Source organism: Lampetra fluviatilis, chromosome 28, assembly GCF_964198595.1.
Source record: "Lampetra fluviatilis chromosome 28, kcLamFluv1.1, whole genome shotgun sequence".
NCBI classification, from domain to species: domain Eukaryota; kingdom Metazoa; phylum Chordata; class Hyperoartia; order Petromyzontiformes; family Petromyzontidae; genus Lampetra; species Lampetra fluviatilis.
The window spans coordinates 9709324-9723197 of NC_136302.1; the positions used below are offsets into that span (position 1 = coordinate 9709324).

At 49.1% G+C, this 13874-nt stretch overlaps 1 protein-coding gene across 1 annotated transcript in view; it reads left to right on the forward strand.

The window, feature by feature from the left end:
- LOC144942750 (complement factor B-like) overlaps window positions 1–13874 on the forward strand; it is a 31319-nt gene that overhangs the window by 5893 nt on the left and 11552 nt on the right. The window contains exons 2-8 of the mRNA XM_078869635.1: window positions 2540–2749; window positions 4647–4832; window positions 5525–5698; window positions 7410–7490; window positions 8597–8730; window positions 10676–10814; window positions 11983–12114. Of these exons, the coding sequence (XP_078725761.1) occupies window positions 2540–2749; window positions 4647–4832; window positions 5525–5698; window positions 7410–7490; window positions 8597–8730; window positions 10676–10814; window positions 11983–12114 (1056 nt within the window). The remainder of the gene's footprint in view (window positions 1–2539; window positions 2750–4646; window positions 4833–5524; window positions 5699–7409; window positions 7491–8596; window positions 8731–10675; window positions 10815–11982; window positions 12115–13874) is intronic.

Below are 13874 nucleotides of genomic sequence, written 5' to 3' on the forward strand. Positions count from 1 at the left end.
TTTTGGGACCATTCCCTGCCACCCCCAGAGGGAATAGATATTTGTTGACGGGTGTCGAGTATTTTACACGCTGGCCTATGGCCTGGCCTCTGGCCAACCAGTCGGCAGCAGCCATCGTGGAGGCCTTTGTTCAGGGTTATGTCCTGGACAAAGGTGCTCCGGAGAGGCTGCTGACCGACCAGGGCAGAAATTTTTCCGGTAAACTACTCAGACAAGTCTGCGATCTCCTGGGCACAAAGAAAATTCGGAGCTCCCCATATCACCCACAAACTGACGGGATGGTCGAACGTTTGCATCGCACCATCTCGTCCATGTTATCACAACAAGTTTCGGACTCGCAAACGGATTGGGACCTACAAATTCAGGGGGTCTTGGCGGCGTACCGGATGGCACCCCATGCGGCTACGGGGTTTTCTCCCTTTTACCTCATGTACGGCCGAGAACCAGACCCGCCTGTTCGTGCCCAGTTGCGGATCCCCGTGCCGCAGGGAAAAACTAATCTGGCTGACCACGTTAAATTTAATCTGGAAAAATTGACCGAGGCACGGGATGCTGCAATGCAAAACTCTGACCTCCGTCAGAAGGCAAATGAGCGCCTCAGATTGAGTCGAGCGCACATGCTGCAGTGGAAGCCGGGGGACAAGGCATGGTTGCACTGCCCCCAGGTGCCACTGGCAACCTCCTCTAAACTGGTGCGGCCGTGGCGGGGCCCTGTGGAAGTGGTGGAGGTGTTACGTCCGCAGTGCGTGCGCATCAAGTGGGGGAAGCGGCGATGGTTCGTGCACCCCTCCAGATTAAAACCCTTCGCTGCGGTACACAACCTCACTTCACACGCGCGTGGCCAAACATGTGGGGGGTCGGCCGACTTGCTGGGTCCGTCTCCGTCGCTCTCACCTAATGCCTTGCCGGCTGTGCCACCTTCAGGAGCATCAGGAGTGACGGGCTCACGCCCAATCACCCCTCCTGCGGATACCGAGGGTCACGCGGAGTCAGATGAATGCTCACTTCAAGACGGACAGTCGCCACCTGATGGTCCGCCACGCGGGGTTACCCCGTGTGAGGGGCCCGCTGCAAGGACGCGCGCTAAAATGCGCAAACTGTTGTGAGGCCGGAAAATGTGTACATAGCTGTTGTGTTTATTGGGTGGTGTGTGGATGGTGTGTTTCCCGCTCCTCGGATGTACATATGTTGGGTTCACCGTTTGTTGTGTGTGCGGGGTGGGTTCCCTGCTGGTTGTATATAAGCTGTTTTTTTACGGAATTCGTATTTATTCGGGGGGGATGCGACGGGTTGTTTCTCATCTTGTTGTTGTGTCTTGTTCTGGTTCCTGTTATGGTTCAAAAATAGTGAGGCACACGCGCGGTCAGGGGGTGAAGGCACCTTTATTGTCAAATTTTTGTATGTTGGCAGCCGGGACGGCTGCATGCTATGTGGGGGGGAGTGATGTAGGGCTGTTACAGAGAGCCCGTTATGCATGGCAGCCTATGGTAAACAAGCACAGTGGGCGGGGCTACGTCAGTGCACGGGCAGGTGCCCTCTACGACGTCCGCGCTTCGGACGTTACGATCCCCCGGGGCCCCACCCCTCAGGGAGGGGGGTGTATAAAAGGGGAATGTATCGGGGGGCTCGGGAGTGATGTTTAGCTAAAGAAGAGGAGGCGGAAGACGTCTGAGATAGAGCCCTGGACTCCCCCTGGTACGCCGTCCTTATCAGGACCGCGCAGGCTCGAGCCAGTGGCGTGGTACCAGAGCCAGAGCCAGTGCTGGTCTGGACTCTGGGTACCGGGCCCGACTGACCAGTGTCGGGCCAAGATAGCCTCCCCTAGCCCATTAGTGGAGGACTCAGAGGCAGGCTAAGGTTAGCCTAGAGGTGTGTCCTCAGATAGACGGGTGAGGGGGCCGATACCCCCTCAATTGTGTATGTCACAAAGTTGGTGTTCAAATAAACAAGTGTGCCTCCAACTCCGGTGTCAACGAGTCGTAAGCGTTACTACATCTGTAACGTTTAAGTGTCACCAAAGTGCAGCTGCCATCTAGCCAGAAGCCCCTTGGAGATGAGACGCAAATCTCAAAAGGCTGGCTTGGCTGGCGAAAAAAAAACAACTAAACTGCCACTTGCAGAGGATGCCAGAGCTTTGTTGGGAGGATTTTGTAGTTCAACATAACAAGCGATTGCTCTAGATGCGATTGGAAAGACGAGTTTGCAATGGGTGGGACACGTGTAGAAGTAAAATTACTGAGACAGCCATTGGAGTGGTACCTCGATGTTGGTGACCAATGGGAAGACCCTAACCCAAGAAGGTGGCGGTGGTGAGATACTAAGATAGAATGTTGGGCGTTGACTTTGCAATAACTACGTGCCTCAGCAGAAGTAATCAAACGGATGACGAGGGCGTGCTGGCATCGATGGCACGGGTCGCGATGCGCTCTTGACGGCGGTGACACTGACGGCAATCGTTGACAAAGGTGACGCTGACAATGACGGCGGCCGTGATGGTCCCGATGACGACGACTGACCGCGCGCGTTCTGCCACCCACAGCTCAGTTGCAGTGCACCAAGCAAGGGGTGTCGATCCTGGGGGGCAACACCAGCATGCCCGACGAGCCGGCGGTGGGCAGCGTGCTCAAGTACAGGTGCCCGTACGCCATGCGGCCGTTTCCTGTCCACGCGCGCGTCTGCCAGAAAAACGGGGACTGGTCGCCGCTCGTCAACGCCTACAACCAGAAGGCGAAGAGGGCATCGTGCCGCCGTAAATTCGCACGCGCACAAATGCACCCCACCCCCCTTTAGTGCCCCGAAGGGGGTGGATGGAGGGTGGGGGGGGTCTTGTAGAAGGCTGAGCCCCCCCCCCTCCCACCCCCACCTTGTAATTCATAACAAGTAAAGACTATTTGCTACAATCTTTTTTTAAAAATGTGTTGCGGCGGGTTTTCTTCAAAGTTCGGAGGACATCCATGAGCAGCAGCTGCTCATCACGAGGGAGCACGTGTGGTCAGTTCCCACGAGTGAGAAAATTTTGAGTTGAAAAAAAAAATACCTTAACAATCTTCTACCTATTCTTTCGTTCTTTCGGTAAAGTCACGTAGATAGAATACAAAATTATAATATATAAAATAAAAACCACGACGTTTAGATCGCAACACCCCCCCCATCACCCCCCCCCTTTTTCCTGATGACGACCGCTTGCGTTGCGATCGAAACGTCGTGGTTTTTATTTTTTATTAATATTTTGTATTTTATCTACGTGAATTTTACCGAAAGAACCAAAGAATATGAATTCCTGCAGTCACGAAAATTTTAAGTCAAAATTTAATCTTCTATCTGTTCCTCATAAACATTTTTAACCCCCCCCCTCCTTCTCCCCCCCCCTCTTCCCCTGCTCTCCCTCCCTACTCTGTCTTCACGTATAAATATTCGAACTAACCAACGTGGACGGGCCCGCTGCATTGCCAGTGAATGTCCCTCTCTCTTGAAACAGCGAGGCAAGCTCCTCAGACCGTTAGCTCCTGACACGATGCGCTCTGGGCTACCACCGGGTCGTGCTAAAGAACACATTCCTGCGGAGGGAGCTGGTAGGAACGTTGGGTTGCTCGGTCAATGGCCAGGGTCAACGGCGGCGTGGTGTATTCCGCAAATATGCCCGACTGTGAGGGCGGGCACAAGCCGGCGTGAGTAGGTTAAACGTTGAGTTTTATAAGGGCACTACGGGGTGACCAGCCCCTCCCCACCCAGCCCCACCCCCCACCCAGTCCCTCCCCACTCTCCCCACCCAGCCCCTCCCCACCCTCCCCACCCAGCCCCTCCCCACCTAGCCCCACCCTCCCCACCCAGCCCCTCCCCACTCTCCCCACCCAGCCCTCCCCACCCTCCCCACCCAGCCCCTCCCCACCTAGCCCCACTCTCCCCACCCAGCCCCTCCCCACCCAGCCCCTCCCTGCACGACGGGAGGTTCCTACCAGTAAAATCACTCCGGAGTGCTCTGCCCATTGAATGCACCCCAGATCTCCTGTCCCCCCCCCCTGCCCGCATCCCAGAGCTGGACTGGGTGGCGACACAGGACAAACAATCTACATCATGAGGCCTACTTTGCTAGTACCAAAATATAATAATAGGGTTTTTTCCCCTTTTTTCTGGCGACAAAACTGAAACCTTTTGCAAGGAATCATGTTTCCGTTAATCACAATATTTGCAGTTAGAACGCAAACAAAAAACAACACTCTGATAATTTATGCATTGTCCTTGAAACTGATTGGTCCACACCAGAGACAGATTTCCTTAGAGCCTAGTCTCAAACGGTGTTCGACCAGCTGTCTCTGCTGTGGACCAATCCGTTTAAAGGACAATGCATAAATTATCAGAGTGTTGTTTTTTGTTTGCATTCTGACTGCAAGTATTGTGGTGAACGTAAACATGATTCCTTGCAAAAGGTTTCAGTTTTGTCGCCAGAAAAAAGGGGAAACCCCCCTATTATTTCAAACAATCTAGTTGATTATTTACTTTAGTTTGATACAATTAATCGACTGATTTTTCTCGGCTCAAGTTGCATGCCTAACTTACACACGGCCCAACCAATCGGCCACTCATGCCAGCCACGTTCCTAACCCACCAATGTTATTTCCTTTTTCGCTTCCCTCCCCCACCGACAGCGATGACATGCGTGGGGCCACTGGAGTTTGAGAACGGGGAGTATTACCCGCGCAAGCACCCCTACAATGTGGGCGACACCGTCACCTTCTCGTGCTACAGCGGCTTCTTATTCTACGGGTCTAGTAACCGCACGTGCCAAGCCAATGGAAAGTGGAGCGGCACTGTTCCCGCCTGCGATGACGAGAGTACGTGCCCACCCACGTCTGTAAAATGCATCAAAATTGTCGACCAGCTTCGCCCGCTCACTTAGCCTGGGCATTGCAACCGCGACGAACATTCACAGTGAAGCTCTTTGGAGCGTTTGATTATTATTTACGCCTCCTCGCTACACCTAAGTTTTCAACTAACTTTACGATGCTTAATAGTCTTAACTTCCTTATGGAATTGGAGCCAAGACAGGTCTTGGCTTAGGCCACGTATAGCATTGCTTAAGTCCTGAGCTCATGGTCACAGGATCTCGGGTGATGCCAACTCGGCTCTCTGACCTGTTGCAGACACATACCTGTCAACCCCTTATCAGTGTCTACCTTGCTACAGACCAATTCAGATCTTATTGGTCACCCCGTGCCCCTTATACATTTCAACGTTCATCCTACAAAGTCCCATCACAAGGGAGAAACACAAAGACAAAACTAAATTGTGCCCGTATTGAAACGGCTGTTATGCCATATGGACTTGAAAACTAAATTTCCCTGTACAACACAGGTAAACAGTATGGGTTGACAGGTATGCGTATGCACGGTACGTTGAACTTCTTTCGCACCGCAGGCATGGCCAACCGTTGCTAATCGGTGGTGCATTGCGGACCTTTCTGAGCCATCCAACGTTTTCGTTTATTTGTTATTTTTGGGGTGGGTGGTTGGGGGGTCATACACAGGTTCATTTTGCCGAAACCCCGGCGTTCCGTTCGGAGGTCGCAAGATGGGAGTCGACTTCGACATTGAAGGAGTCGTCTCCTTCACCTGCAGCCCGGGGCTGGTGATGTCCGGGGACACCCGGCGCACCTGCCTGTCGACCGGAGAATGGACGGGGAAGGAATCGGATTGTGAAGGTGGGTTGTTGTGGACATCCCCGGTGTTACACCAGTACTCAATTACAAATCAGAACGTGTCTTTGGTAGAGTGTGACCTCATTGTTGTTGTAGGTCCCCCCACCCCGTGTTACACCAGTACTCAATTACAAATCAGAATGTGTCTTTGGTAGAGTGTGACCTCACTGTTGTTGTGGATCCCCCGTGTTGCACCTTCTTTGGAAGTTAGGGGTTTTTTTTTTATTCCGTGGCTGGTTCCTCTCGGTTATTGTTGAAACTTTACATTATAGATTCACAATGCCTCCCTTGGGTGCTCCATGTTCTTGGCAATTACAGTTGTCATGCCATACAGAGGACTGAAAACCCGATTAAACTTACGTTAAACTTAAACCGAACGACAGTCTTCGACACTATAATCGAGGATTTAGTAACCGTCAATCTATATTTAGGAGTCGGGGAGGCAGGAGACTGAAGTCGGCCGCTAAACAATCTAGGAAAGCAGGCAGTCGATGTGGGCCTACATCGCGACCAGCAGCGTGAAATAATGAAGGCAATCCACGCGTTCCCTCTGCCCGTCTAGCCAGTGCAATTCCACCCAGCCCCACCCTCCCCACCCAGCCCCTCCCCACCCAGCCCCACCCCTCCACCCCCCACTCAGCCCCTCCCCTCCCCACCCAGCCCCACCCTCCCCACCCAGCCCCTCCCCACCCAGCCTCACCCCTCCACCCCCCACTCAGCCCCTCCCCTCCCCACCCAGCCCCACCCTCCCCACCCCAGCCCCTCCCCACCCTCCCCTCCCCACCCAGCCTCTCCCCACCCTCCCCACCCAGCCCCTCCCCACCCTCCCCCTCCCCACCCAGCCCCACCCTCCCCACCCAGCCCCTCCCCACCCTCCCCTCCCCACCCAGCCCCACCCCTCCACCCCCCACCCAGCCCCTCCCCTCCCCACCCAGCCCCACCCTCCCCACCCAGCCCCTCCCCACCCTCCCCTCCCCACCCAGCCCCTCCCTCCCCACCCAGCCCCTCCCTCTGCACGACGGACACAATAATCCCCTGTGGGCTGGTGTAACAAGGAGGTTCCTACCAGTATGAGGGAATATCTTACGCATGTCTCCTATGCTTTAATGGTCGCAGTATCATACAGCACAACTGTCAACCTCCTTCACTCTACACGAAGAACTAAGACCATCACTGCTGGGCGCTGATTCTCGGCAGCAGCCCCGGCCGTCTGGAATACCACTGGACATTTTTCGATTTAAAGCTTTCGTGACTGCATGGATTCATATTCTTGGTTCTTTCGGTAAAGTCACGTAGAAGGGGAAATAATTAAATATTAAGAATTTAACACAATAAGATACAATTCTCACGACGTTTCGGCCACAACGCAAGCAGCCGTCCTCAGGTGAAGAACAGGTCTGTCGGAAAGACAGCCTCCTAATGAACACTGCTAAGCTTGGCAGCGTCTTTTTAAGCTGGGTGGGAGGAGGAGGAGAGCGCCTTGACAAAGAAGTTTACATATCAACACTGGACATTCCAAATATTCAGTCTACACCTTTTAAGAAACACCTAAAGGCCCCACCTCTCGCGCCTGGCATGACACTGAGCAGACATACCTCATGGTCATGGTCATTCATGTTTGTCAAATGTTGCGCACGTTACAAATTGCTTTGTTATTATTATTATTATTATATCTTACGCCACTAATTATTTTATCATCTTTGTATCCTCACAGATATTTACAGCTATGACAATCCAGAAGATGTGTCCTTTGCACTCAGCAAAGTCACTTTGTCAATGGGTGTTGAGCAATCAGGTACTGTGTTGCAAGCAACACACGAAATATTACTCTTGCTTCGTGTTTTAAATGTACGTTTATAGATTTGTGTGTGCGTGTTTGTCTAAGAGTATGGGGAGCGGTGGTGCAGTGGTTAGCGCTCTGCACTACGAACCCGGTGACCCGAGTTCGATTCCCACTCACGGCCACCACCAGTGACGATTATATGAACCGGTTCTGGTCCTCTCTTTAGTTGACTCGGCATCAAATGAGTACCTGGTGTAAACATCGCCACTCGGGAGATAAAAGGCGGTCGGGCGTGGTGCTGGCCACCCACCCCCCTCGTGTACCGTTCCGGCCTTCATAAGTCCTCACTAACAGCCTTTGTCCCAAACGTGTGTGACGACTATCAGGGTTGTCTTTGCCTTACAGCGTGGGGAGTGGCAGTCCAGGTGTCAAGCACAGGTGCCATGAAGTCGGTCACGACCACCTGAGTTCGATTCCCGCTCATGGCCACCAACATCAGCGGCGAATATCTGAACTGGTCCTGGGCGTCCCCAAGAGAGGGGAAATAATACAAATTAAACCCTGAGTTTAGCAATACGTAGCCTAATTGCCCTTAATATCACTGGTCAACAAAAAAAAACTTTTTTTTCTGGCCTGGACTTTTGCAGCTGTCTTAGACTAATTTCAGGGTGCTGATTCCAAATCTGATCTCTGATTTGCTCTATCACATCTCATTTTATGCTATCGGCATACCCCATTTTCAATGATTTTACCCGAAATTGACTCTGTCACTTATGATTGCAAGTCGTTGCGAGTCAGTGACTGCTTTAGTGTTAAAATATGGCGCTGTATTCTTAGGATAGTGTGTTTATAATATCATTTTATGTAGATATCCACATTTAATATTTTTCTTCTGCAGTTTTTATTGAAAATGCAATATTTGATATCTCAAAAACCTGATGTGATAGACAAAAACTGATGCCAGATTTGGAATCAGCACCCCAAATTTACATTAAAACCGTTGGAATACCTTATGCCAGAAAAAGTGTGTTGACCAGTGTATTACGTATCCTGCATTTAAATTGACAAATTGTGCCGTTTAATATGTTGGGATTTGTACGTGTGTGTGTGTGTTTAAGAATCAATGGCACGATCCATCAATTTGACGAGCTTGTACGACACGCACATCTACCTGGTCATTGATGCCTCCTACAGCGTTGGCAAGGAAGACTTTGACACGGGCTTGAATTTTGTCAAAGATCTCATCAACAGGGTAAGGCACCGCACACAACTCACCCCCAATCACAGTGCATGGACACGATGGGTCTGCATATTTTGATTCGCACCCCAGCGATTTGATTATATTATCTGTCACGATTGCGGATCTTGATTCAATGCAGTACGTTGATTGTCGTTTTCCGCTGATCCCAGTAAGCGTGGTGTGGAACCGTTGGAACCAGCGTCGGCCCAACATTCCTTGCTTGCCGACGTGGTGCGTGTAGATTTGCAAGTTGCATTAGGGCTCTCATGAACCACTTAGGCACAATATTTGTATTAGACGAGCTGCGACGGTGTTCTAGCGGTCAAGACACCAGATTTGCACGACAGAGGCGGCCAGCTCAATGCGATCGCCACGGGTGGCAGTTCAAACAATAAGGACAAGTTTCTTAAATTCCCCTGCCTCTGTCCGCCCAGCAGAATACATGGGTACGACACAGTTAATTGATCGGAGTGTCACGTGTTCGTCAATCGGCAGGGGTAAAGTGTGCTTATGTCCATCTCTTGCCAACGCATCTGGTCAGTGTGGAAGAGTAGACCAAATACTCGCTCGAGTGGAGGCTTTTTTGACGGCGGTGGCATGAGCCAGCAGTTGCAGGTCCACGCCTTTACCTTTCATATACTTTAAGGATGAGTTGCGGTTTTCATTTCTTAGGATACCAGACTTTTAAATTTCTAGGGCCAATTTAGTATTGTATTTATTCTATTTTCAGATTTAAATGTGTTACATTGAAACAACATTCATTGTGTATTGCACTAAATATAATTGTTCATTGAAATTATTTAATCCAAATTTATTTTTAACCATAAAGTTCAATCAGTAACGCAATCATTTGACCTTCATTTATTTTATATGTTTCAATAGCTAGCAACCCACACGTCCTTTGGATGTGAAATCCCTTGAAATCCCTCGGTCCCCCCCAGCCAGCCAGCCAGTAAAACAATGAATCTTATACAGAGCCCTATCTCATCTCCACCTTTCTCGTGCCTTCTCTGTACCGAGTATCCTAATTTATCCCAATTCCTCACTTTGTCTCTGTTTCTATCTGTTTCTCTATTCCTCTCCCCCCTCCACTGTATCGCCCCCCCTCCATCTCTCTCTCTCTGTTTCTCTCTCTCACCTCTCACCCTCACTCTTCTCCTCCCAGCTCTCCCTTTCTCATCTAGATTTCCCTAATCCTCTCAACCACTGCTAGTTGCTTTCCCTCACTGTCCTCTTTCCGTTTTGCTCTATCTCTTACCTCTCCGTTCCATGCCCTTGCACTCACCCCCCCTCTCCGCTCTCCACCTCTTTCTATCTCCCTCCTTCGCCTCCTTCCTCTATAGCTCTGATTTATCTCCCTTAGCGAGGAACATCTTTCTGCGTTTTTGCATCCCTGCAGGAAATATGTTTTGATTGAAGGTGTAATTTTGGAGAGTTGTACAACTGGCCAAGGCTTGTTGCACACTTTTCAGACTTGCTTCTCATTTTCTTAGGTCTTTTCGGTAAAGTCACGTAGGTAAAAAATAAATAATAAAAATAAATAATAATACATAATATAAGAAATAAAATAACAAGTAATATTTCTTCTTATATAAATAATGTAAGAAATAATATAAGAAATAATATTTCTTCTTATTTCTTATATTATAATATTATTATTTTTTTTACCCACGTGACTTTACCGAAAAGACCTAAGAGTATGAATCCTTGCAGTCACGAAAGCTTCAAATCTAGAATTGTTTCTCATTTCACACACGTGTTATTTAGCATCGTCGATTCCCCGCGCACACAGATTTGAAGCGTCTATCACGAGTGTAAGAATCGATTTTACCCAATTGATCATCGCAATACGTAGAAGATGTGCCTCTTCACGCCGTGCGTGCGTGCGTGGCGCGGGTTTCATTGGTGGCGAACTGTTTAATCCTGACTCGTGAATGTCTCCGTTAAAATTCCTTAGATTGGAATGTACGTCAGGAATATAAGGTACAGCATCGTGATGTATGCCACGAATCCATCCTTAAAGCTTTCGGTGCGTGACAGTTGGTCCAATGACCCCAACGCTGTGATCAAGATTTTGGATGATCTGGATTATTACGGTAAGTGTACATTTTGGCAAGCACTGCGTCACATTCATGATTGTGGTCGGAACATCCGGAGGTCACCCGTTCAATCGGCCGTCGAGGCAGTTAAAAGAACGGGGACGCGTTTCCTGAATCTCCTCTGCCTCTGTCAACCTTGTCACCTTGTGCCGTGAGGTCGAGTGCGAACTCGACTGAAGCCATCACTTTCTGGCTCTCTCTCAACCAGCTGTAACCTCCTGCTTTTAATCAAGAAAGTCCCGCTTTGTCAACAAATATTGGTGGTTCATAATAAAGGTTTTTGGGTCAGATCGCGTTATTTATAAATGTGTCGTAACCCTCCACCACCCGACACGGCCAAACAGTAAAAAATGTGTCACGTTTTTTAAAGGACAAATTAATTGACTTATTTAGCCCACCGGTGTGCTGAAGAGAGAATCAACAGCATTTTAAAATTTGAGTACGACGTTTCGCTGATAATTACAATCAGCTTCATCGGGCAAGAATGGTGAAGCTCTCCTGTTGCTCCAGCAAAATGTTTTCTTGCTGTGGTTTTCCCACCTGATGATGATGATTGCTTGTGTTGCAATCGAAACGTTGTGATTTATATTTTTATTTTATTTTATACCTACGTGACTTTACCGAAAGAACCAGAGAGTATGTTAAGGCTATACGGGGAATCTTTGTCTTATGGTGTAGTAATGTTGTGCTGGAGTCAACACGCTGCCCACGTGACCCTCAACAGGACAAGCGGACTGAGAAACGAATGAACGGACAGACATTTTGAGAGAGGAAAAAACTGATTTCTTAAAATGTTTTCCTTTGATAATTGTTTTTTTACCCTTCTATCTGGCAACAAAACTGACACCTTTTTTTACAAGGAGTCATGTTTGCATAGACCACAATACCTGCAGTCGTAATGCAAACAAAAAACATAACTCTGGTAATGTATGCACTGTCCTTGAAGTTGATTGGTCCACACCCGAGACAGCTTTCCTTAGAGCCTAGTCTCACATGGTGTTGGACCAGATCACGCCAAAAGGCGTCATCAAAATAAAAACAAGGTGTCAGTTTTGTTGCCAGATAGAAGGGTAAAAAACCGATTATCATGTTTTTTACTGGCAAATGAGGTTCCAATGATGTTTTCCTTTGTGTTTTTTTTCATCTCCGGTGTACAATGATACAGAATTCGACGATACTCCGGGTACAAATACAGCCATGGCTTTGAAGATGGTGCTGGATACAATGGCTTTATATAAAGTGGCTAATCAGAGGACATTTAAGGATATCAGACAAGCCATTATACTTCTCACAGATGGTGAGCCGCCGTTCACACGTGCACATCTTTGGCTCAGAAGCAACAGCAACTTTTCATGCGCAAGGCTCCAAATCACTGAACCGAACATCTCGCAAACAAAGTCGTGCCCACGTTGCAATTCTCCCGATGCAGAAGTTCAAACTTTTGTTGTTCGCCCCAGTTTTATCCTGATTGTGCTTTTTTGGCATCATGTCATCATGGGACAGAGCAACACGTAGGCTTTCGCGACCAATGTTATTCATAATCAACGTTTTTGGGTTTAGATCGCGTTATTTATAAATGTGTCGTAACCCTCCACCACCCGACACGGCCAATCAGTAAAAATGTGTCACTTTGACAAAAGACAAATAGTTCACTGCTTTAGCCCACCGGTGTGTTGAAGCCACAACATTTACAATTTGAGTACGACGTTTCGCTGGTAATTGCATCCAGCATCATCGGGCAATTCGCCAGAATGGTGAGGCTCTGCTGTGTCTCCCGTGAGGCTCTGCTGTGTCTCCCGTTCTTATATATATAGCGAAACGTCGTACTCAAATTGTAAATGTTGTGGCTTCAACACACCGGTGGGCTAAAGCAGTGATCTATTGGTCTTTTGTCAACGTGACACATTTTTACTGGTTGGCCGTGTCGGGTGGTGGAGGGTTACGACACATTTATAAATAACGCGATCTAAACCCAAAAATGTTGATTATGAATGGGACAGAGCATCCAATCATATCTCTGAAGAGCTAGCGTAGCCCGTTGTGTTATAAACCAGCCCACCAAAGCGGATAACATAGCAGGAGGAAGCACTTTTCCACTCGCTCTGCATGTGATGAGAATATTGTTCGTTGCATGACAGTCAAACTGATATTTTCATTCTCAGAGCTGCCGTTTAGGAAATTAAGTGCAAAACAAAATGTAATGTGCGTGCAATGATGACTGAACCGACACAATCAACTCTGTACACTTTTAAACTAGTACTGGTAGGAACCTCCTGGTTACACCAGCCCACAGGGGATTATTGTGTTCGTCCGTCCGTCGTGCATCCAAAAATTTGAGGAGTGGGGCCGGGTGGAGAGGGGAGGGTGGGGAGGGGCTGGGTGGGGAGGGTGGGGCTGGGTGGAGGGTGGGGCTGGGTGGGGAGGGGCTGGTCACCCCGTGGTGCCCTTATAAAACTCAACGTTTAACCTACTCACGCCGGCTTGTGCCCGCCCTCACAGTTGGCCATATTTGCGGAATACACCACGCCGCCGTTGACCCTGCCCATTGACCGAGCAACCCAAGGTTCCTACACCAGCTCCCTCCGCAGGAATGTGTAACTGCCACGTGGCGTGCAGTTTACTCCGCATCCGTTTCGTGTTTGTAGTTTCAAACTATTGTGAACATGCAGAGTCATTACGGGGTGGCTGGTGGCACAGTGGTAACACTCACGCCTCGTAGCAAAACAGGTCCTTGGTCTGATTGTTTTTGTCTGTGCTCTTAGCAGAGTATTCCATTGTTCTTCCCCTGTTCTGCATTGATCTCCTACAGCTTCTCTGTTTTCCTCGCACAGATTGAAATAACCGCTATGTAACTGGTACTGGACATTCTAATGTTGAAAACTAACTTGCACCCCCCCCTTCCCCCCATGTAAAAACGTGTCGAGGACCCTCCTGAAGAAATAGCTTTGAGATTCAGCAAAGCTCTCCTGGGTATATAAGTACCATAATGCTAAATATGAAATAAGTGCTTTCTGATTGTGTCTCCCCACCCCCCTCCCCCCACCTTTCCCCTCCCCT